Source organism: Spermophilus citellus, assembly GCF_964194105.1.
Source record: "Spermophilus citellus genome assembly, chromosome: 3".
Lineage (NCBI taxonomy): Eukaryota > Metazoa > Chordata > Mammalia > Rodentia > Sciuridae > Spermophilus > Spermophilus citellus.
In genome coordinates, this window is record NC_138184.1 from 89,092,373 (window position 1) to 89,113,418 (window position 21,046).

The 21,046-nt window shown below is 45.2% G+C and overlaps 1 protein-coding gene across 1 annotated transcript in view; it reads left to right on the forward strand.

The window, feature by feature from the left end:
- CFAP251 (cilia and flagella associated protein 251) overlaps positions 1-21,046 on the forward strand; it is a gene marked incomplete at its 5' end in the record, with an annotated part of 74,515 nt that overhangs the window by 36,874 nt on the left and 16,595 nt on the right. The window contains 10 exon segments of the mRNA XM_081288452.1: positions 908-1,122; positions 3,408-3,602; positions 4,328-4,578; positions 4,905-5,056; positions 6,291-6,464; positions 7,540-7,724; positions 12,152-12,266; positions 13,027-13,190; positions 17,119-17,209; positions 17,407-17,550. Coding sequence (XP_081144578.1) covers positions 908-1,122; positions 3,408-3,602; positions 4,328-4,578; positions 4,905-5,056; positions 6,291-6,464; positions 7,540-7,724; positions 12,152-12,266; positions 13,027-13,190; positions 17,119-17,209; positions 17,407-17,550 — 1,686 coding nt within the window.

A 21,046-nucleotide genomic window follows, 5' to 3' on the forward strand; every position in this document is an offset into this window, starting at 1 on the left:
CTGCAAATACACACATATGCAAATGACTATGAAAGTACTATATTGATTTAGGGTTACAAATAAATTCTAGCAAGTAGATGAAATTTGCAAGTACAGAATCAGCAAATAATGAGCATTTACTGCAATTTGAAACGGTAAAAATGCCTTATGTTGAAACAGTGCTGCTCTTAGAAAGAACTTGGTGCTCTTGTTTGGCCAATTTTTCTTTACTAATCCTCTTGTGTTGGGTCAGAGGACACAACCCCACAATCTTCTTGGCATACTTAGAGAACTAGGCAGCAGACCTGCTTTTTCACATTGCTGAGTTTCATTTATTTCATGAACATTCACTAAAAAGGCTTTTATCACTGTTCTGTATTCTTTCTATACTTCATCTCTAAGACACTGCCTAAGAAAAACGGCCTAGTGCCTTATTTTGTAGTACAAATTTAATAAGGACTCTTATTTAGGGCATTTCTATATAAGTGTTTAAATAATTTTTACTGATGTGAAAATATCTCACGATCAAAGGAAACTGGGGTAATTATTTTATGATATGTTACAACCAGAGCATGCTTTTGCTCATGAAGGACGTCAATTTCTTTATCAGCCTCTGAAACCTCTGTAGAAGTTGGCCTGGTATAAACAGTGATTACCTACTCTTTCATTTGCTTTAAACAAGCAGTTTAATTGAACGCAGTAAGCAACCCATCATTTGCTCTTAGTAAACTTTAGGAGGTTCAGGACTGTCAGGACCATGGCAAGAGCCATGGGAGAAGGCCTTTAGTGATTCTTTATGTTTTTTTCCCCTTTCTTTTTTTCCTCATTTTATTTCAGCACAGTATTATAAAAATGTTACATTTTTGACAAATGCTTTGTTTTGTATTTATTACCAATAATAACTCATACTCTGTCTTTTGAAACACAGACATTCAACAAGCTTGTGGGAAAATTTAGCCAGTCCGTCTTTCACTTGAATTTAACACAAATACTCTCGGCGACGATGGAAGGGAAGCTGGTCGTCTGGGATGTACACCGTCCCCCGGAGTCTTCCTCCACCCTCTTTTGCTTTCCCTACATCAAGCCCTGTAAACTGGTACATCTGCAGAAGGAGGGCATCACTGTGCTCACTACAGTTGATAAGTAATTAATCTAGTTAAAAAGTAGCTATAGATGATTGTAAAAATGCTTTAGAACTCTTTCTGTACACATGTTTAGTATATGCATAGAATATTTCTGGGGAGACTCATAATTAACTGAGAACATTGGTTGCCTCTGAGGAAAAGAAGTGAGAACAAGAACTAAGGGTGGGGGTGGAGTTACTTCTTTTTATAGTCCCATTTGTACTAATTGGATTTTTTAAGATCACAGGCCTGCGTTATGTTTTAAAAAATCCCTTTGTGTTGGTGAAACAAAAAGTAACTGAAGTTTTTTCTTTGGTGCTAATTACACTTGTTTTGCACCCCAAATTTTGCATACTTTACATTTAAAAAAATAACTTGAAGAGCTATCTTGTTTCTATTTGATTGAAAAATGACATTTATGCATTGTGTGAAGATCAAATGCATCAGAACTTTATAGAATTCACTAGCTTCATTTTGAGGGACTATGGAGGCTCACAGATGATCTAAACCTTGCTTAGAACAGAGTTCACATTCCAGCTGCAACCCTTCCTGGCTGGGTGATCTTGAGCAAGAAACTTAACCTTGCTAAACCTACATCTCTCCATCCACAGAGTGGGCACCACAGCACTGTCTCTCTGTGAGTTATTTTATGAGGCTTTCATGAGACAAGTGTGTAGAACTCTGCATACTGCTTAGCCTAGAGGTGCCCCTAGGTAAGTGATAGCCATCATTAGTGTGCTAGAGAAGTTCCCAGAAGTGTGGAGGAAATACCCAATGACGAGGACCTACTCATATGGTTGGAGTCACAGTACCATCTGCTTTTAAAAGACCCATTAGCTTTCCTTTGCCTTCCCTCTGATACAGGGGAATAGTGAGGTCCTGGCGTGGTTTCACAAAAAGAGGTGCAAATTGTCATCTTCACCCAGCAGTGCATAAAACATAGGAGATCTGTGATTGATGACATAGTCAACTCAATTATTTGGGGCTTAGGGCCCAAAGAAGACCATGCCTAGGTTCCCCTCTTTCCGTGTTAGAACCAGCCAGGACCTGGGAGCCCTTGAAGGAAAACACTTGGCCAGTTTTGCTGCTTCTGTCCAGCAGAGGGCAGTAAAATAAGTTCTAGCCCATTACTCTGCCCACCTGCCTTGCTTGTTAACCAGAAACCTCCTTTAATCACTGTGTATAATATATGAGAAAATTTACTTCCCTTCCCCATCACAATAATTGTGTCACAGTCTTAAAAAAAAAAAAAGCTCATGTGGGGTGGATCCAAGGACTGGAAATAAAAGCCATTTTGTCATGCGACACTGCCTTTGACTGTGATGACTGGACAGGGGTTTATGATCACTCTTACAACAGTGCCCTCCTTGGAAGCAGCTAGTATCCCATTGCCAACCTGTGTGGTTTTTGGAGGGCTGGTTGATTGACTTGGTTGTCATCTATAATGGTATAGCAAATGTAAATCACTGTCCCTCTATGCATATGGTTGACGTTGGAGATCAGGAAAGGGTGCATGAACTTTACTTCAGATACACCTGGATTCTCTGTGTGGTCTAGTCAGACGGTTGCAGGGCATATGTATGTTCCTTGGGATATTTGGGATATACTTACTCAGAAGATTATTCATCAGCATGCAGTGGTGTGTGACTGTATCCAGCTACTAAGGAGGCTAAGGTAGCAGGATTGCCTAGGCAGCTTAGTGAGACCCTTTCTCAAAATTAAATTTAAAATGAGCTGGGGGTATAATTCAGTGGTAGAGCACTTGCTTAGCATGTGCAAGACCCTGGGTTTGATTCCCAATACTGGGGGAAAAAAGTCCGGTACGATGGCACATGCCTGTAATCCCACTGACTCCAGAGGCTGAGGCAGGAGGAGCACAACTTCAAGGCCAGCCTCAGCAACTTAGTGAGTTCTAAGCAACTTAGCAAAACCTTTTTTCAAAATAAAAAGGGCTGGGAATATAGCTCATTGGTAAAGTGTCCCTGGGTTCAATCCCCAGTTTCCTACCCACCACCAAAAAAATCATTGCTTATCTTAGATTCCGATTTATCTGGGCATCCTGTGTTGTTGTTGTTTGCTAAATCCAATAATCCTAGGTCTTGAGCAAATTTTTCAATTTTTATGAGCTTAATTTCTTAGTTGTAAAGTGGGGCAACCTCATACTTTTCCTAGATACAAATCAGACAAGATTCAATGAAGTTTTTCTTATCATGCCTAGAGCCCAGAATGCAACATAGTCAGGCGTTCAATAGATGATACTTGCTATTACTGCTATTAACAAACCCATGTTATTCTCTATTTCAGCTACCTTGTCACAGGTGACATTAGAGGTAACATTAAATTCTATGACAGCACCCTGTCCATTGTTAACTGGTACAGTCACTTCAAACTGAGTCCCATAAGGAGTCTATCCTTTTCAAATATCCCAGCAAATCCTCCTACTGAGGAATCAAACTTCCTTCCAGACTGCACTTTAAAAGGTGACTTTTTCATTGTCAGGTAAGTTGTTGATAAATCTAGTCAACTGGAATGTCAAAAAAAAGTCTGGGGTCATCTTTTGTTTCCAAGCAGTGGAACATTCCTCTTGTTCCTCGGATGTGAAATGGAGAGGCCTAGCCTTTCTCCTCAGCCCTTTACCTGCTTACAGATGGTCTCCTTTGCTGATTGTGAAGGATCATTGGATCATTTTTTTAATATAAGGAATCTTGAGTAACTAGAAGTTGGAAAGTCCTTATGCTGTGCTCTCTCTCACCTCTGTTGAGCCTTGAGTCCTTGGCCACAGTTGCTCTCTTGCTCTGAGCTGAGCTTGTCCCAGCCACTGTGGTTAAAGGCGCTAGATAATTAATAGCCATAACATTTCAAGACCAAATTATCTGTGAGTCTGCTTAATTACCCTTGCAGTCTTTACAGGCACATCTGTATGTGTGCACCCAGCTCCATATTTGCATACACAAATGAATATTTGCATGTGCAGATTAGCTAATTGTACAACTGACTGTCCATCTGCATACTTAATGACTCAATTTACATGTAGAAAAGTGGGCTTTTTTCACTTGCAAATGGAGGCTGTTGGGTATTGGTGGTATATTTTTGGAGATGTTGGGTTAATAATGTCACTAAATTACAGATGACAGAGGCGTTTCGTGTGCAATTAGAGAGAGAATGGCTGGCGTGCCCCGTTCCCTGCAAACACTGATACTGTTTGGTCTCTCCTTGGCAAACAGGAATTTTATCATTGGAACATCTGATGCCTCGGTGTACCACTTAACAACAGATGGCACCAAACTTGAGAAGTTATTCATAGAGCCCAAAGATGCCATTTATGCCATCTCCTGCCACCCATACCAACCTCTAATCGCCATTGGGAGTGTCTGTGGGATAATTAAAGTGTGGGATTATGAAAAGAAGAAGTATCTTTTCAGCAGGGTCTTTGAGAAAGGGCTCGGAATCCAGAGTCTGACCTACAACCCTGAAGGTATGTTCACCTCTCCAATCTATCACGGGTTCCAAGTCCAAAACATGCCACAGGGGCTATGCCCTTAGCTGCCAGGGCTCCAGGCAGTTGCCCCCGATAGAGGAGATGCCTTCTCTCTGAGAATGCTGTGGCACTCTAGACTTCCTGCTCTCTGAGAGCTCATGCCAAGTGTCCACCTTTTCAGTTTATTTCTCTTATAGAAATTTTGTCAGTTGTGCTGGTTGCTGTCTGCTCTGCACCTAGGACCAAGCCTGGCTCAGACTCCCTATTTCTCAAATGGAATAAACTCCTTTTTTCCATCAGGGTTCTCTGGCTTGTCATTTCAGGGGCTCTGCTTGGAGCTGGCTTCACAGAGGGGACAGTTTATATTCTTGACGCAATGTCCTTAGTAAATGAAACCCCACAGGCTTTCAAGTATTCCAGGACCAGTGTGACTCACGTCAGCTTCTCTCATGACTCCCAGTATATGGCGACTGCTGTAAGTATCTTCACTGACTTCTGGCGCGTGGCTTAGCACCCTTACTGAAGATCAAGAGAGAGCCCATCGGGGAAAGTGGGGGTGACGGCACATGCTAATGTTGCAATGATGGATGCACAACTCTGTGGCTGTGCTAAAAACCACTGGACCTTGCACATTAAATGGGTGAGCTGTGTGGTATGTAAATTATATCTCAATAAAGCTGTTTCCAGCAAGGGGTGGGAGAGGTAGAAGGCCTTTTGCCTGTGCACAAGATTAGGTCTCAGAACTTCCAGACGTGGCTTCTTCTGTGATGCACCTATTCTTTTAATCTTTGCCTCTCATTGTTGACAAGACGAAATCTCCTTGATTTCAGAGCAGCATCCTCTACCCAGCATTTTGTATTCTGTTCCTTCCTCTATTCTTAGGGCTCATGGTCTCAGGAAGGATGTTCTAGACCTTTGACCTCTCCCCCCTGCCTGTACCACTGGTCTGCTTTTCTGGGGGAAGCAGCACCTTCCCTGGCCCCCCAGCCTCTGAGCGCCTCCACTGCTGCACAAGTCGCCTCTCCTCTGGGGTGCACGTGGCTCTCGCCAAGGCAAAGGCATTGGGGCACACAGCTCAGGAATCTGTGTCCCTCCAGACCGCGCGCTCCCACCACAGCCTCTGTCGTACCTTTTCTATTTTCTGCAGCTGAACAAAGAGAAGGGAGGACAAAAGTAAAGGGTCAGGCTCTTGGTTTTTCCATGGAGAATGGGGGGGGGGACTTGGAAAGAAGAGTAAGACTCCAGTGTCAGATGAACTCTTTTTCTCCCGTCCACCTTTGTCTATTTGTAATTTTCTCATATATTATAATTACTTGTAAATGTAATTTTCTCATCTGTGAAATTATTTTACTGCGTGTTCTGACAGAGTAAGATTTTTTTGGATAAGATAGAATTCTGAGTTTTTTTTTTTGTTTTTTTTTTGTACCAGGGAATAAACCCAGGGGTACTTAACCACTGAGCCACATCCCCATCTGTTTTTATATTTTATTTAGAGACAGAGTCTCGCTAAGTTGCGTAGAGCATGGTAAGTTTCCAAGGCTGGCTTTGAACTTGAGATCCTCCTGCCTCAGCCTTCCAAACCTCTGTGGCACTTTGCCTGGGTGGATAAGATATTCTAAAAGCAAAATTGTTGTAAAGAGCATAAATATGATTCTTAAGTCATAAAATGAAAAAAAAAAAATGACTTCTGCTCCTGTGCTTGTATCCAGGATGTAAATTTCACTGTGGCTGTGTACATGGTAGTAGTTAAAAGTGGACAAAGGGTCTGGGAATATTTAGCAAGACTCCGCTCTCACCGCAAAAGCATCCAAAGCCTCCTATTTGGGGTTCACCTGGACAGCAACGAGCCTAGGCTGCTGAGCCTGGGTTCAGACAGACTCTTGGTGAGCTGTTTAGTTTTGTTTTCCTGGTCTCCAGGACTGTGTCTCATTCTCGTTACAACATCCCTGGCATCTTGCATAGAACAGGCCTGCAATGTGAGTTTGTTGGAATCAAGGAGTACCCAGCACAGTGTTAGACCCTCCCCGAGTCAGCATCTTGCCTTAACACAGCTGTGACACTGTATTGGGATTTGGGGCCTGAAGGGGGGGCTCCTGGGAAGGGGCAAGTGGGAAGGCAAGGGAATAGGGTATCCCCCACAGCATGGAAGACTCAGACTGGGGATGCAGCTCCATGGTAGAGCACTTACTTAGCATGTATGATACCCGGGTTGAATCCTCCAAGCTCCTAGAGGACAGGAGATAAAAAGAGAGACAGTGCAAGCACAATATTACGGGATGAAGTCAAAAGGATTCCAAAGCATTCAGTGTATCCATCTGTGGTTTCTTCCTCCCTCCTTTCATCTTCTCTCCCTACTGCCCCTCTGCCTTCCTTTTCTGCTTTTCTTTATTCTATCCATTGATCTTGGAGTACCCACTAAAACATATCTATGGGAAAATGCAGCAGGTTACTAATTTGTGATCATTAAATGCTGAGATTTAGATGTGAATTAGTTCCTGCTCTTGAAGAGTTTGCAAGATGACATTAAGAGTGCAGAATAACATAACTGTAAGAGTTCAAGTTGGGGTCAGTTGGACCTGAATTTGAAATTTTCCTCTACCATTTCTTAACTGCATGGCCTTGGGCAAGCTGCTGTGAACATATATTTGACCCTCTGTGAAATGGACACAGCTATTACTCTGAAGGGAGTTGGAATTAAACTACCCAGGATCTTACTTATACTAGGCAAGGGCTCCACCACCGAGTCACATCCCCAGCCAAAATAGTTGGCCCTGTTTCTCAGGGGAGTACTCAGTATGGTAACTCCTTCCTTTCGAGGTCTAGGTGAGTCTGAGGGAGCCAACACTGTCTCCCTGTGGGCTGAGGATTAGAAAGGCCAGCACCCAGAACTTGAGGCTCCTCGAGTGAGCTCTTCATCCAGCTCAGTCCTCACATATGTCCTGCTGGGTTCTTCTGCAGATAGAGTATAATCTCATCAAGAGCTACAAAGACAACCTGGAAGTCTTGGACATACATCGAACTGACCAGGGCAACTACCCAACCTGTATGGTCTGGTACCCGCCACTCGTCAAGGAGCAATTCTTGCTTATTTGCAACAGTGGCTACAAAATGAAACTTTTTAATTCGACCACCAAAATGTGCAGGTGAGTGCAAGGTTCGCCTGGATCAGCTCCTCCGCCCCCAGTCTGTTTCAGGTCTCCGCCCAAGGGCCCGGGACACTTTGGCTACTATAATCATCTTCCTCACTTTGCAGAGGAAACTCAGGCACAGAAACACAAGTAGTTCTCACCCAAGGTCACACAGCCCGGCAGCCTGGTACAGCTTGGAGGTAGGATGCCCAGAGCTCAATGCTCATGAATCAATGAATGAGACAGAGCTTGGGGCCCAGGAAAGGTTGCTGATGCTCTCCAGTGCCTGGCTCTTCTATGTGAAGAAAGACATATTTTCACCAGACTACTCCCAAGTTTTAAAAAAAACTGGCTCTCAAAGGTGGCATCATTTGTCCCCTGTCTGCATGAGCCAGCCGCTGTTCCAGGTGCTGAAGGGGGGAAGGGTAAAAGCAAAACAGCAGACTGTGGCTGGGGCTCAGTGGTAGAGCGCTCACCTGGCACCCGTGAGGCACTGGGTTCGATCCTCGGCACCACATAAAAATAAAGGTATTGTGTCCACCTACAACTAAAGAAATGCATATTTTAAAAAAAAGCATTTCTCCATAGTGGGGCTTACACTTGCAATAAATGCAGAAATTGACCAGGTGGTAAGGGAGCAGGTGCCAGGCCAGGGAGCGGTGGCATGCAAAATGACCCCAAGAGTGGGGTCCTGGGAAAGAGGAGCTGCTGTTTTCAAAGGGTAGCAGGGGATACCTCAGAGTAGGTGACATTAGAAAGAGACTTGAAGGAGGTGAAAGGGCAGGCTAGGGCATTGGAGGAAAAGACCTCCAGACAGGATCTGCACATGAAGAGAACTGAAGATAGAAAGCATCTGGTTTTGAGAAATGCCAGGAAGTCTTGGTTGGAGTGGAGTGGGCAGGGGAGAGTATGGGAGAGCTCAGCCTGGGCGGGGCACCTGACACCTGGCCTCTGTCCAGGCTCTGGACTCTGGGGTACAGAGGGCAAAGGTAGAGCAAGGTCAGGAGGCTATTGTAAAAGATGATGGTGGCCCCAAGGGGTGACAGGGAAGGAGTTAGGTTCTGGGTACATCGTGCAGGCAACGCTAACAGGGTTTGCTGGTCGTCATTCTGCGTGCCACCACCCAGCGGCACCTGCTCTCTCACTGTGTGGTCATTTACTGCATTTACTCTAAGTGAGAGGAGTGTGTCAGGCCCCCAGGGTTCTGGCCTGAGCAGCCAGAGCAGCAGGACTAACCTCAAATCAGATGAGGAAGGACAGGTCTGAGACAGTCAGGACTGGAAGTTTAGACCAGGTAAGTTTGAGATTCTACTCATCATCCACGTAGGAATACCCGGCTTAGGTGCTTGAGTCCAGAGGTCATGAAGTAAGCTGGGCTGGAGGTCAAAAGGAAAGAAGGGTTTAAAGCCACAGACAGGAGATGTCGAGGGAAGAGTAGATGAAGGTTGAAGGCCAAGCCTAGGGCATGCACAGCTGGTGTCTGAGTGCAGCACCTTCCCTGCAGAAGTGGTCCTGCAGCCGGAGGTGGCCGCAGGATGTGCTGGACCTGCAGACCTTGGGCTTGCTCCTCCCCATGGGCATGGATGCATGTCAGCTCTGTCCAGGCCTGCACTCATCATCCATTTCATCCTCTAAATCCTGCATCCTGCTGAGGTTCAGGTCTTCCCAGTGACGCAGCTGGGCAGGGCAGGCAAGACTTGATCTTCAAACCTTGCTCTGACTCTGACCTCTACTACAGACTGCACAGACCTGTGCAGCCTGGCTTTGGGTCCTGCCTGGACAGACCTGGAGGGGATTTTCTGCCTCTCAGGTTTAGCTAGAAAGAGGCAGAGCCAAGCAAAATTGGGAGCGACAGCATTTCCTGGGAGCAGGTAGGTGGAGAGCTCGCAGCAGCAACTGTATTAGAGGACAACCACTGTTGTGACGAATGTCTCAGATGAGATAGGGCCTGCAAGCCCCAGTCACTGGGGTCTTTTTTTCTTCCTTAAAAGTTTTTTGTTTTTTCCTAGAAAGCATAAGGAAAAATAAGAAATTCCACATTATATGGTAGGAAGAGAAATCCAGCACAATTTAGGGGGAAAAAAAACTATTAAAACACTTGAAGAATGTATAAAGAAGAGTTTTAGGAAGATTTTAGAATCTCTGTGCATCATCTCTAATGGATGCACATTTCTAGGGCAAAGAATATCCCACAGATTCTCTGCATTTGCAGGGCAGGAGAGTTAGGGATGAAATTCCTGCTAACAGCTATCAACAAGAGAGACTTCGAACCACACATTTAGGAGTTTTGCTTATTGGAGATCAATCTGAAATTAGCATAAGTCATCTTTTTTTTTAAAAAATATTTTTTTAGTTGTAGATGGACACAATATCTTCATTCGTTTATTTTTTATGTGGTGCTGAGGATCGAACCCAGGGCCTCACACTTGCAAAGCAAGTGCTCTGCCACTGAGCTACAGCCCCAGCCTCGCATGAGTCATCTTTTAAGAAGATAATTTATAAAGATAAAATTCACATAACGGGAATCTCAGCATTTAAAAATGAACAATGCAGTGGAGTCCCACACAGCCACAGTACTGTGCAGCCACCACCTCTTGTTCTGAACATCTGCGTCCTTCTGAAATAAAACCCCTTGCAGGAGACATCTTCCATTTGTAGGAGAAGTAAAGCCTCATAACCCCAGCTTAATGGGGAAGGAGTTGCTTTTTCATGATAAATCAAAAAAAGTTTTAAAACACATTTTAAAAATACTTGAAAGAACATGAAAAGGCAGTTCACAGAAAAAGGCCAATAAACATGAGCAGATGCTCAGCAGTCTATCAAAGATGCAAATGAAAACAAGATATCATTTTTTACAAATCATATTAGCAAAGATAAAAATGATCGATAGTGCCAAGTGCTGGCAAGGGTATGGGAGTCGGACGCTCTCTCCCGCTACGGTGGGGGTGCAAATTGGTGCAACCTTTTGGGAAAGCAATTTGTCACCCTCTATTAAATTTTATCATATCTTCTGAATTCTAGGAATGGAGCCCACAGACGTACTCACACAGTTATGCCAAGACATAAGTAAAAGGATCTCTTGTTTGAAAATATGTTTTAAAATGGAAACAATCCAAATGTCCATTAATAGGGGATTAGTTAAATGATGGCTTGTCAGTACACTGGAACACGGTGCCGCTTTTAGAAAAGGAAAAAAAGAAAGTAAGATAGTCCTCTATGTGGTAACAAGGAAATATCTTTAAGATATAAGATTAGATAGAGCAACTTGCCAAATAAGCATAAACAGTATACTTCTAACTTCATATGAGATCATAATTACAAAAGAAATTCTCAAATCATGTACATCTATTTCCCAGGCTTATCTTGGGACACGGTGCAGCAATGTGGTGTTATAGGTTTATGTGTCTAAATGTTTGAAATTTTTCACAATTAGTGTATAATACTTTTTTGGCTAGAAGAAAAAGATAATTAATTTATAAGATTGTTCGATAGGCTTAATAATACAGTTATGTGGTGGCAGTTAGGTGGCTGTGTGCCAGAAACCATTCTGAGGGCTTCATACATATTGAGTAATTTGATGTCCAGTATAGCCAGAGTAGGGGCCAGTGCTGTCCTTATCCCTATCTTACTAATAAGGAACCGGAAGCACAGATAGCACCTAACCTTTTCTTTACTTTGAAATTTATTATTAATAATGATGATCCATGAAATCATCCTAATTCTGTTAGAAGCTCACTGGGTACAAATAAGGGGTCCTGAGCTTATATGCTGCTGGCCACAGGGAACATCTAGCCCTGGCCTGGAGTGAGCCCTAGTTATAAAACAGTCTGAATTAGAGGAATCTAAGCCAGATGCAGCCACACACACCTGAAGTACCTGCTTCTTAGGAGGCTGAAGAGGAGGATTGCTGACGCCCAGGAGTTTAAGGCAACATAGCAAGACACCATCTCAAAAAAGAAAAATGAGAAGTGACACCAACACTGTTGCAGTTTGATGCATGAGCACAGATGGGCTTTGGAAATATGTGTATAGCACGCACCTGTGTAAAGCAGACACATGGAACAAAGCGTAGATGTCATCCTCATCTTGGGGCCTCACGCTGGGACTGGGGTGCTCTCAGTGTCCTGCCAATGAGCATCCTTTCCTTGCAGCTTCTTTCTTGTCTCTCGTTCACATGCGCTTTAAGTTGGCGGCGAGACTCCCGCAAGCACTCTTCACAGCCCGGCTCCCCAGAGCGTTTGCTGTTTGGAGTTGTTGCCTCTTATTTACAGCAGCTGTTCTCAGGGACTGGGAAGGGCTCTTACATCCCAGCTGAGCTGAGTGACAAGACAGGAAATTCAGAATCAAAAAATGCATAAGATCATCATGACCACAAAGTCCCGACCGAAGCCTGTGTTTAGATTTGTGGAATTTAAAAATCCATTCCTTTTTTCCCCATCCAGAAAGACGCTTCTTGGGCCAACTTACGGATCTCCTATCAAGCAGACGCAGGTCCTCCCGGTGAAAACCACCCTGGATCTACAGAGGCGCTACCTGGTGTTCATTAACAAAGACAAGGTAGCAGCCCTCTGCTCTCTACCTCTACTCTTTACCTCTCACCTGTGGGCAGCAGTCAGTCCCAAGGACTGACAGACTCAAGGACACCTGGTCTGCTGGCCGCATGTAACCACTTCCGTCCAGGGTGATATGATACTAAAAATTGCTAGATTAGTAAAAAGGACTCTGGGCCAGTATCTGAGGGTAGACCTGCCATATTTTCTGTATCTCCAGTGAAGACATGTGGCCCTCTTTTTCCAAAGGATGGAAAAAAGTCTTTTTTTTTATAATCTTTTTCTTTTTTTTAGTTCCAGATGGACACATTACCTTTATTTATTTTTATGTAGTTCTGAGGATCGAACCCAGTGCCTCACATGTGCTAGGCCAGTGCTCTACCATTAAGCCACAACCCCAGCCCTTGGAAAAGTCTTTTTAAAGACATGAAAATTAGTTATACCTAGTTGTACATTTCACAAATCATCTATGTAGAAAAGTAGAAAGTCATAGATTGTAAGAATTATTCTGGAAACCCCTGGGCATCTGATCGTGAGGATAGGGAGGAAGGCTTCCTGTCTCTCATGTGTGAAGCTGTGAGGGGCGCCCATCTCCCCCAGCAAGGGCCAGTAAATGGATGCTCAGCTACAATCCACATGCCTCCCACACCCTGAGATGGTTCTGGACACACAGATTCTTGCAGCTCATGGATCAGGAGGTGACACGCAGCCGGCCAGGCCTGGGTTGGGATCCGGTTGCCTGAGACTGAATGAATGTTCCTTCCTAGGTTGGACTTCAGATCTTGCCAGTTGATGGCAATCCACACAAGACATGCGCTATTGTCTGCCACCCGGATGGGGTGGCCGGGATGGCTCTTTCCTATGACGGCTCTTACGCCTTCACAGCAGGAGGACGGGACTGCTCAGTGGTGCAGTGGGAAGTCAACTTAAGGTGCGTGACAGGACACCTTGGCCTCTGAGGGAGGCATCAAGGGTAGACCCCTTCTTTTCACTCAACAGCAGCTGACAGCTGTGGAGCCCTACCATGTGCTAGGACGTCACAGAGCCTGACTTGAAGGATGCCCTCTTGTACCTCTGCACCTGTTTACTGTGCAGACCAAGAGTTGCTGGGCAGTCTCGTGGGCCATGGGACTGAATTGATGCTTTAGGTTATTCGAGTCCACCTCGACTCACCCGTGCTCCCTGATTACCCCTCACTGTCACATCCACACCAGCCAGAAAGATCTAGGCTGAATCTCCAAAGTGTACATTACAGAATTAGAGTACTATTGAAATGTGTACTTTCAGTCTCCTCTTCTCACCCTTCCTGCCCTGAACTGAGAACCTCTACCTAAGGTGATTCTGGAGGATTCTAGGGTTGAACATCAGAGAGTACAGGGACATGGGTTTGAATATGGGGCCTATCTGCTGGCTGTGGGACCTAGGGAAGTTTCTTAATATCTCTGATATTTAGATTTCTCATCTGGGAATGAGGGTAACAATAGAAACCTTTACAGGTCCCTTGTAAGGATAATATATGTGAAGTACCTAATGTAGCTAGATTACACCTGTAATCCCAGCAATTTGGGGTGCTGAGGCAGAGGGATCACAATTTCAGCCAGCCTCAGCAATGTAGCAAGACTCTGTCTCAAAAAAAAAAAAAGTATTATTTAGTGCAAAGCTACATATGCAGCAATGAATGATCACCTCCCCTTTTCTTGATGAGAGCATTCACTTATAAGCTCAGGATCTTTCTCACTGAAAGAAGGGAGAAGCACTTAAATGATCCCCTCAGCTACTCAAATCCAGTCAACTGCAACAGGGATGGAACAAACCACTCAGCAGCAGGTTCCCAGTCGAGATCACCCTCTCGGTGTCCCCGCTCTGCCTCTGTTTCAGACCTTTCCCAATAGTGTGACGTTAGGGGTAAGTAGAGACAGCTTGGAGGCACCTTCCTTCCTCAAAAACTTAACTTGATTCATGGCTCCCAACTTGATTCAAGTCCTCCTCCTGCCAAGCACACACCTTCCTCTTTACAGCGGACACTCAGGCTTCTCCTCTTAACACGAATTTGAGTGAAAATAGCCTGTGGAGTCCACTCTGGTGCCCAGGTGGCTTGAGATGGCAGCTGCAGCTCTGACTTTAATCTGAGCCTTCACCCAAGAGAGCAGGGCCGGGGCATGGGGCGTTAGCAGCCGGAGGTGAGTGCTTCCATTGAAAAGCCCTTCCTGAGCATGTCCTGTGTGAGGTACTTGATTCCGTGCCACCTCACCTGCCACCTGCAACCTTAGTGCAGGTGATACCCTAGTGGGAAAGCAGTCTTCCCTTTTTAATTCTTGTTCTCTTCTCAGCCATCCCGGGATCTAGAAGGGTAGGGATTAATAAAAACAAAACCAAAAGACCTGCTTTCCAGTAGCTTTCCCATGCCTGGCCAGAGTCCAGGCTTCTGAGAATTTCAATTTAATCTGTTGTGGGGACAAAGGATCATTATAAACTAATTAGCACTTTATTGCTGCTTCTGGTGACTTAATATGTTCGGCGCTTCACTAATGGAAAGAAATGTAAAAACCCTAAATAAGGAAACAAACAGATTTCCTACTAGATTTATTGATGGCAGAATTTTAGGGTGAAAGGAAGATGACAGATCCCCTCATGTTCCGATACTTCTAATTAGCACGTGTCCAGGCCCAGACGCTGGGGTTGCGGCATTCAGAGCTTTTTCTCCAGCACCCCTTCTGCCACCCTCCTGGTGCTCGTCCCACATTCCCCTTCCTGCTCGCCGCCTTTGCTAGCGTGCTCCCCTTTTCCTCTCCCTGGCGTGTGTTTTAAAATCCCCCATTCCCTTTTTATGCTGTCTCCTCTTGGCTGTCTCCTCTTCTCCTGCCGCCCTATTCAGATAAAAGCAGAGACTTGGATTCAAGTCTTAACTTCACCTCTTATTTACTGGATGACATCAGGCAAGTCTCGTAACTTCTCTGAGTCTCAATTCCTCCATCTGTTAAATGGGAGCATCATCAATGAGTTCAGACTGGCCTTGAGGGTAACGATTACCACCATTATGATTGCTCTGCCTTCTCCAACTTAGGCAGAAAGGTGGGGGGTTATGAGAAGGTCATCAGGATCCTGTGTAGCTGTGTGGCAGTAGGAGCAGGGACAGTGACACTTGCCACTGCCCCCATCTCTATCTGCCTGGCTCTGCAGTTGGCTTCTCTCTGCAGAACTAGGTTTGGTTTCTTGTAGGAGTGTGGCCACTGACAGTTCCTCAGTTTTACAAATTGTAGCTCTCATCAGAGGGCGAGCGAGTCTCTCTCCCTCTTTCCCTGGTGGGAGAAATCCTGATATAGTCCTTGGCCCCGCTGGATCAGCTGACCATGGCCAGGAAGCAAGGCATGTGGTCAGCCCTGACCAGCAGAGCCCAGAGTGTTGGAATGTCCAGGAGAGCCAGGAGCTCGTGTAGCCTCCCATCTGGGTTCCTTGGTAGTGATGGGCTCCTCTGGGTCCCTGCCCTGCTCCAGGATTACATGGCTGAAGGTGGGGGAACCCCGAGGGCTGAAACCTCCTCCACAGCCCAGTGTCAGAGCCAGGAATTGGGGTGAGGACCAGGCCCTGCAAGAGGGGACCTTGAGCCTACTTGGAGAAGGCACCAGGTGCCCAAGCCCTGGCACTGCCTACTGAGCTTGGGCAGAGCCCTGACAGCAAGACAGTTTTGTGGGTATCTCTTTGTAAGAGAGGGTAGGGGCATGGCAGTTCTGTTTCCATGGTAACAGTGATCCTAAGCACTTTGTATGGAGTCTTCTGGGCCAGGCATGTGCGGAGTGCTTTTCACATGTCCCTCCTGCTGTCCTGTCCTGTGAGGTGGGCACTGTTGTTATCCCCACATAGAGGTGAAGAAGCTCACTGTGTGGGGGACATCGACAGCTCAAATGGAGTAAATGGAGTACGTGGGGCTGGGATCCTGCAAAGCCAGGCTTTCTGCCCTTATCCCCACTTCCAAACACACTCCACAGGAAGAGACCAAGGGCCTGGCAGTGAATCCTCTCTGAACACTCACTTTTCAGATCCTTCCAGCAACCTTTGTGCACCTTCCCACCTCACAGATGAGGAAATGGAGGCTGGGGTCAAGTTTCCTGCCCACAGTCAGTCCACAGCTTGCAAGCGTCCCTGTGGCTCCACATTCCAGATGTGGAGCCCCTTCCCCACAGTGTGCTGCATTGCAGTGTTTTAATGTCCCAGCGGAGGGGCCAATCTCCAGTTAGCAGAAGCCCAGTTTATGGACTGGAATATTATAAAGATTTTAGCTTATTAGCCTTTTATGTGAGCCGAAGTCAGTCTTATACCAAAGTAGGTTTTCTTACCACTTAAAGGACCTATTTTTGGAAATCTGACCCTGTGTTAGAGAGCAGAGGGTTATTCTTGTCTAACTGGCATGGGTCCCTGTGGTCTCCTGAGTTTTTGTGGAAGCAATTAGAGTTGGCGGTCCACCTGCACGGTTTCCCAACCTTTTGGTGTCTAAAGTTACCTGTAAAGCTGCTCTGCTTGGGAGTATGTGGTTTCAGAATACAAACACCCACCTACCCTCCCTTAAGAAAGATGTGGTCCCCAAAGACTGCAAGCAAATTATCAAGCACCTGCCCTGTTATCAGCTAAAGAACACAACCCGTAATTAAGGTGGGTGCCCTGTATCACCGAGTCCCACACTTGACATTGAATTTTCTGTCTCTGGCTTCATTACAGAGGGACTTCTCTGACGGAGTTGGCAGAGACCTGCACTGGACTGGTGGCTCAGTGCCCTTCAGAGGGCCCCGCTCCAGGCAGAGCCCTGCCTGGGCCGTGTTGGAGCATGAGTGCCTCCTAATTGTGACTTTCTGTTGCTGTTCCAGTGCCCTGGAGGCTGCGGTTTCTCTTGGGGGTGAAGACTTGACCCCGTTCTATGGTCTGGTGTCTGGTGGCAGGGAAGGAAAGTTCTACAGGGTAATTGTCCTCAGAATAAATGCTTCCTGCTGCATCTAGTTAAGTCTGTAGAAGAGACACGCCTGGGCTTGGCCCTTGTTTTTCTCCCAAACTCCTTTCCCTGCTAAGCTTAAAACATACTTTGTAGAGAATGTACTTGAACTCTTAACACCCTTGCCTAAGCCAGAATGCTGTGTTTCCATTTCATCTCCACACAGGAGCTGGAGGACTATTTTTACTACTCTCAGCTCCGCAGTCAAGGTATTGATACAATGGAGACCAGGAAGGTGTCGGAATACATTTGCCTGTCGGAGGTTCCTTATGTCATGAGAGCAATTGGCTTTTACCCATCCGAAGAGAAGGTAGGTAGGACAGAAATAAGAACGGGGTGGATGCGCTATTTATAACAACTACCTCTGGGAAGATAATTATAGGTCAGAGTAGAAGTTTAACATTTTTCTTACATAAATGGATCAAAAGAAGGTTGTGGGCATTTCAGATGCACTCCCGAGTAACTGATTTACAATAAAGATACCATCCCAGCTACTCTAGAGGCCGCAGCAGGGGAACTGTGAGGCCAACCTTTGCAACACGGGGAGACCCCCAACTTCAAAACCAAACAAATAGAAAGATGCATGCCATTCCCCAAAGATGTGTTCCTTGTGGAAGTTCCATGTTGGGGAACCCGGGACTTACAACATGGGTTCTGGAACTGGACAGACAGCACCCTGCTGCGCCCTGGCTGGACGAGGTCTGGCCTTCTCAGATTTGAGGGGACGCCTGGGGGGCGCTGGGCATGGAAGAAGAACTCGGCATTTCAATCACTCTTATTATCACTGTAGAGTGCGTGTGTTAATGGGGCACCTCTGGGAGGTGGGGGCCCTTCTGGTCTGAGGAGGAGCCCAGTCAGTCATTTGTCACATGGCAGAGACAGGCAGAGACACCCCACTGCAAGAGCTCCCATCAGGGACAAGAAGCAGCCCAGGGGGGCATCCTCAAGTGAACTGTTTTTTTTTTGTTTTTTTTTTTTTTGGTATTGGGGATTGAACCCAGGGGCACTTCACTAATTAGCTAATCTCCTTTTTTTCTTTATGTTTGAGATAAGATCTCGTTAAGTTGCTGAGGCTGGCCTCACACTTGCAATCCTCCTACCTCAGCCTGGCATGTACCCTGCACCCAGCTTACACATACATACATAGTTTTAAAAGGCTTTTTGAAATAATTTTTTAGTTTTAAAAAATTGGTACTAAATTGAATATATATTTCTATCTTATTTTTTACTTAATATTATATCATAAGCACTTTCCATTTTACCATAAAATCTGTGAAAGCATGCTCTCTAAAGGATATATTTTAATTTTATAACTTTTTCTTATTTAAAAAATAGAACTGTAAAGAGGAAAATAGAAACTAGAGATGATCACTGTTATTATTTGGTGGATATATATGCATGTATATACACACTATATAAAGAAAGATATGTTTATATTTTTAAACAAAGAATTGGCATTCAATGGTGTAAATATGTATGTGTGTGCGTATATATTGGCATTCAATGGCGTGCGTATGTATGTGTGTACATGTATCAGCATTCTCAGTAACGAATGGTTGGTGAGGTTGATGGTGAAAGTTCCTTGATGGCCTGCCTTTAGAGGCTTGTACCTAAGTGAACAAACCCCCAGCTGGTGGACACAGAGGTGGTCTGAGTATTTGGCCAGCAGACACAGCTGTGATGAGCGTCTCTGAGCAGGGGTTTTGCTTACTTCTCTAGTTATTTTCTTGGGCCATTCTGAGAAGCAGAATGACTGAGTCAGAGAACATGAACTTGTTGGCCCCCATGTTGCCTGGCTGCTATCCAACACTGTGGCCTGTTACCTGCCTGCCATCAGGCACACACAACCCCTGAAGCCCAGTGGAGTCTTGATGTTCATATTAGGTGACAGAGCTCCAAGGGCCTACCCAGAATTATGTATTGTGTGTGCTTGAAGGTGGCTTTTATTTTCAAGTAGCATCTAGAGAGAGAAATGAGTCATTGGAGCCCACAGCCCATGGCTGAGTCCTAAATGAGGACCTTGAACACCAGGTGGTCTCTAAGCGCCACAGAGGGGGTCTCTGATGTGCATTTTGTAAACACAAGACTGGTACCACACTGTTACCAAGAAGGGGTGTGCGGTCTACGTAGAGGTTTTCTTTAAGCTGGTGTTGTGCCTATAGTCCCTGGCTGAGGCCAGAGGGACACTAGAGCCCAGGAATTCCAGGCTATTCTGGGCAACATAGCAAGACCTCATCTTAAAAACAACAAACAAACAAATAACAACAACTACAACAAAATAGTATTCTTAGAGCTATATTTTCCAAACCTAACCTTCCAATGCTGGTTCCCAAACTGGTCAGCCACATCAGAATTATCTGGAGAATGTCCTCAAATTTCCAATTCCTGGTCACATCCCTGATGGAACTAATCCGTCTCCAAGTACAGGGCCTGGCACTCTGCATTTTCACCTCCCTGGATTCAATCCCCAGCACCATGTGGCGGGGGCGGTGGGGGGGGGGTTACATAGGATAAAAAAAATGGGTCCACTATTCAGACCTTTAAAAGGTCCCTGGGCTCAGGAATCTGTAAGTGATGAACACTAGAGCATTCCCCAAGCTCACTCCATTATGGAAACCTCATTTCCTGAGGAAAGCCCAGCTCACACCTTACTGCCCCCATTCCACTGCATTTCACCTTCGTGGTTGTATCTGTGGTTCTTTTTTTTAGCTAAACGTGTATCTTAAACTGATACCCATCTTCTCTGGGTGATTGCTTGGCACAATGCCTGGTGCTTCAAGATTGAGGAAAGAAAAGGAGCCGATCTTGGTGGGTAGTGCAGGGGACTCAGAATTAGTTGACCTGATGGCCATTCCTAGCCACTGGATCTGCAAGTCATTTCAAAGATAGTCTGAGTTCCTGGATCCTTGACTCTAAGATGAGGCTGGAAAAGCCTGCAACCTCAGTGTTGCCATGAGACTAAAGAACAAAGGCCAGGCAGCACCCAGCACAGAGTAGGCACTTACTCGGTGGGATGCTTCTGCCGGGCACAGTGGTACAGGCCTATAATCCCAGCAACTCAGGAGGCTGAGGCAGGAGGATCAAAAATTCCAGGCCAACCTTAGCAACTTAGCATGACCCTGTCTCAAAATAAAAAATTTAAAAAGGGCTAGGGTCTAGCTCAGTGGTAGAGCACCCCTGGGTTTAATCCCTGGTATCCCCACACCAATACTTCTTCATCCTGCATTTCTCATCAAAATGGCATGTTCTTTTTAAGTGGTTGATGGGATGGTGATTTTTTTCTCACTTTTTATGGTAGAAAATTCCAAAAATACACAATAGTAGACATTTATCCTATCCTTGGCAAAAAAAATAATAATAATAATGCATAAAAACCTACCAAAATCTTGCTGATGAATAATAGGTATCTAGAAAAATAATTTTTTAAAGATGGACACAATATCTTTATTTATTTTTACTTATTTTTATGTGGTGCTGAGGATCAAACCCAGTGCCTCGCATGTGTGAGGCAAGGGCTCTACCGCTGAGCTATAATCCCAGCTCCTAGAAAAATAATTTTTAGTCTACAGCAAATGTTTATAAAGTGACATTGATAATTATTTACAAACTAAAAACTAAAAAACAAAATGGAATAAAACAGCAGTGTGAGGTCTCCACTGGCGCCTGCATCCGCCCATCCCCAACCCAAATGGGGAGTTTCAGGGCTGACGTCAGCATCTTCATAAATCCCTTGGACTGGGGTTTTAAATCCACTTTAAAGAATATATTTACTCTTTGGAGACACTTTCTGAAGGCCCTAGGATCCA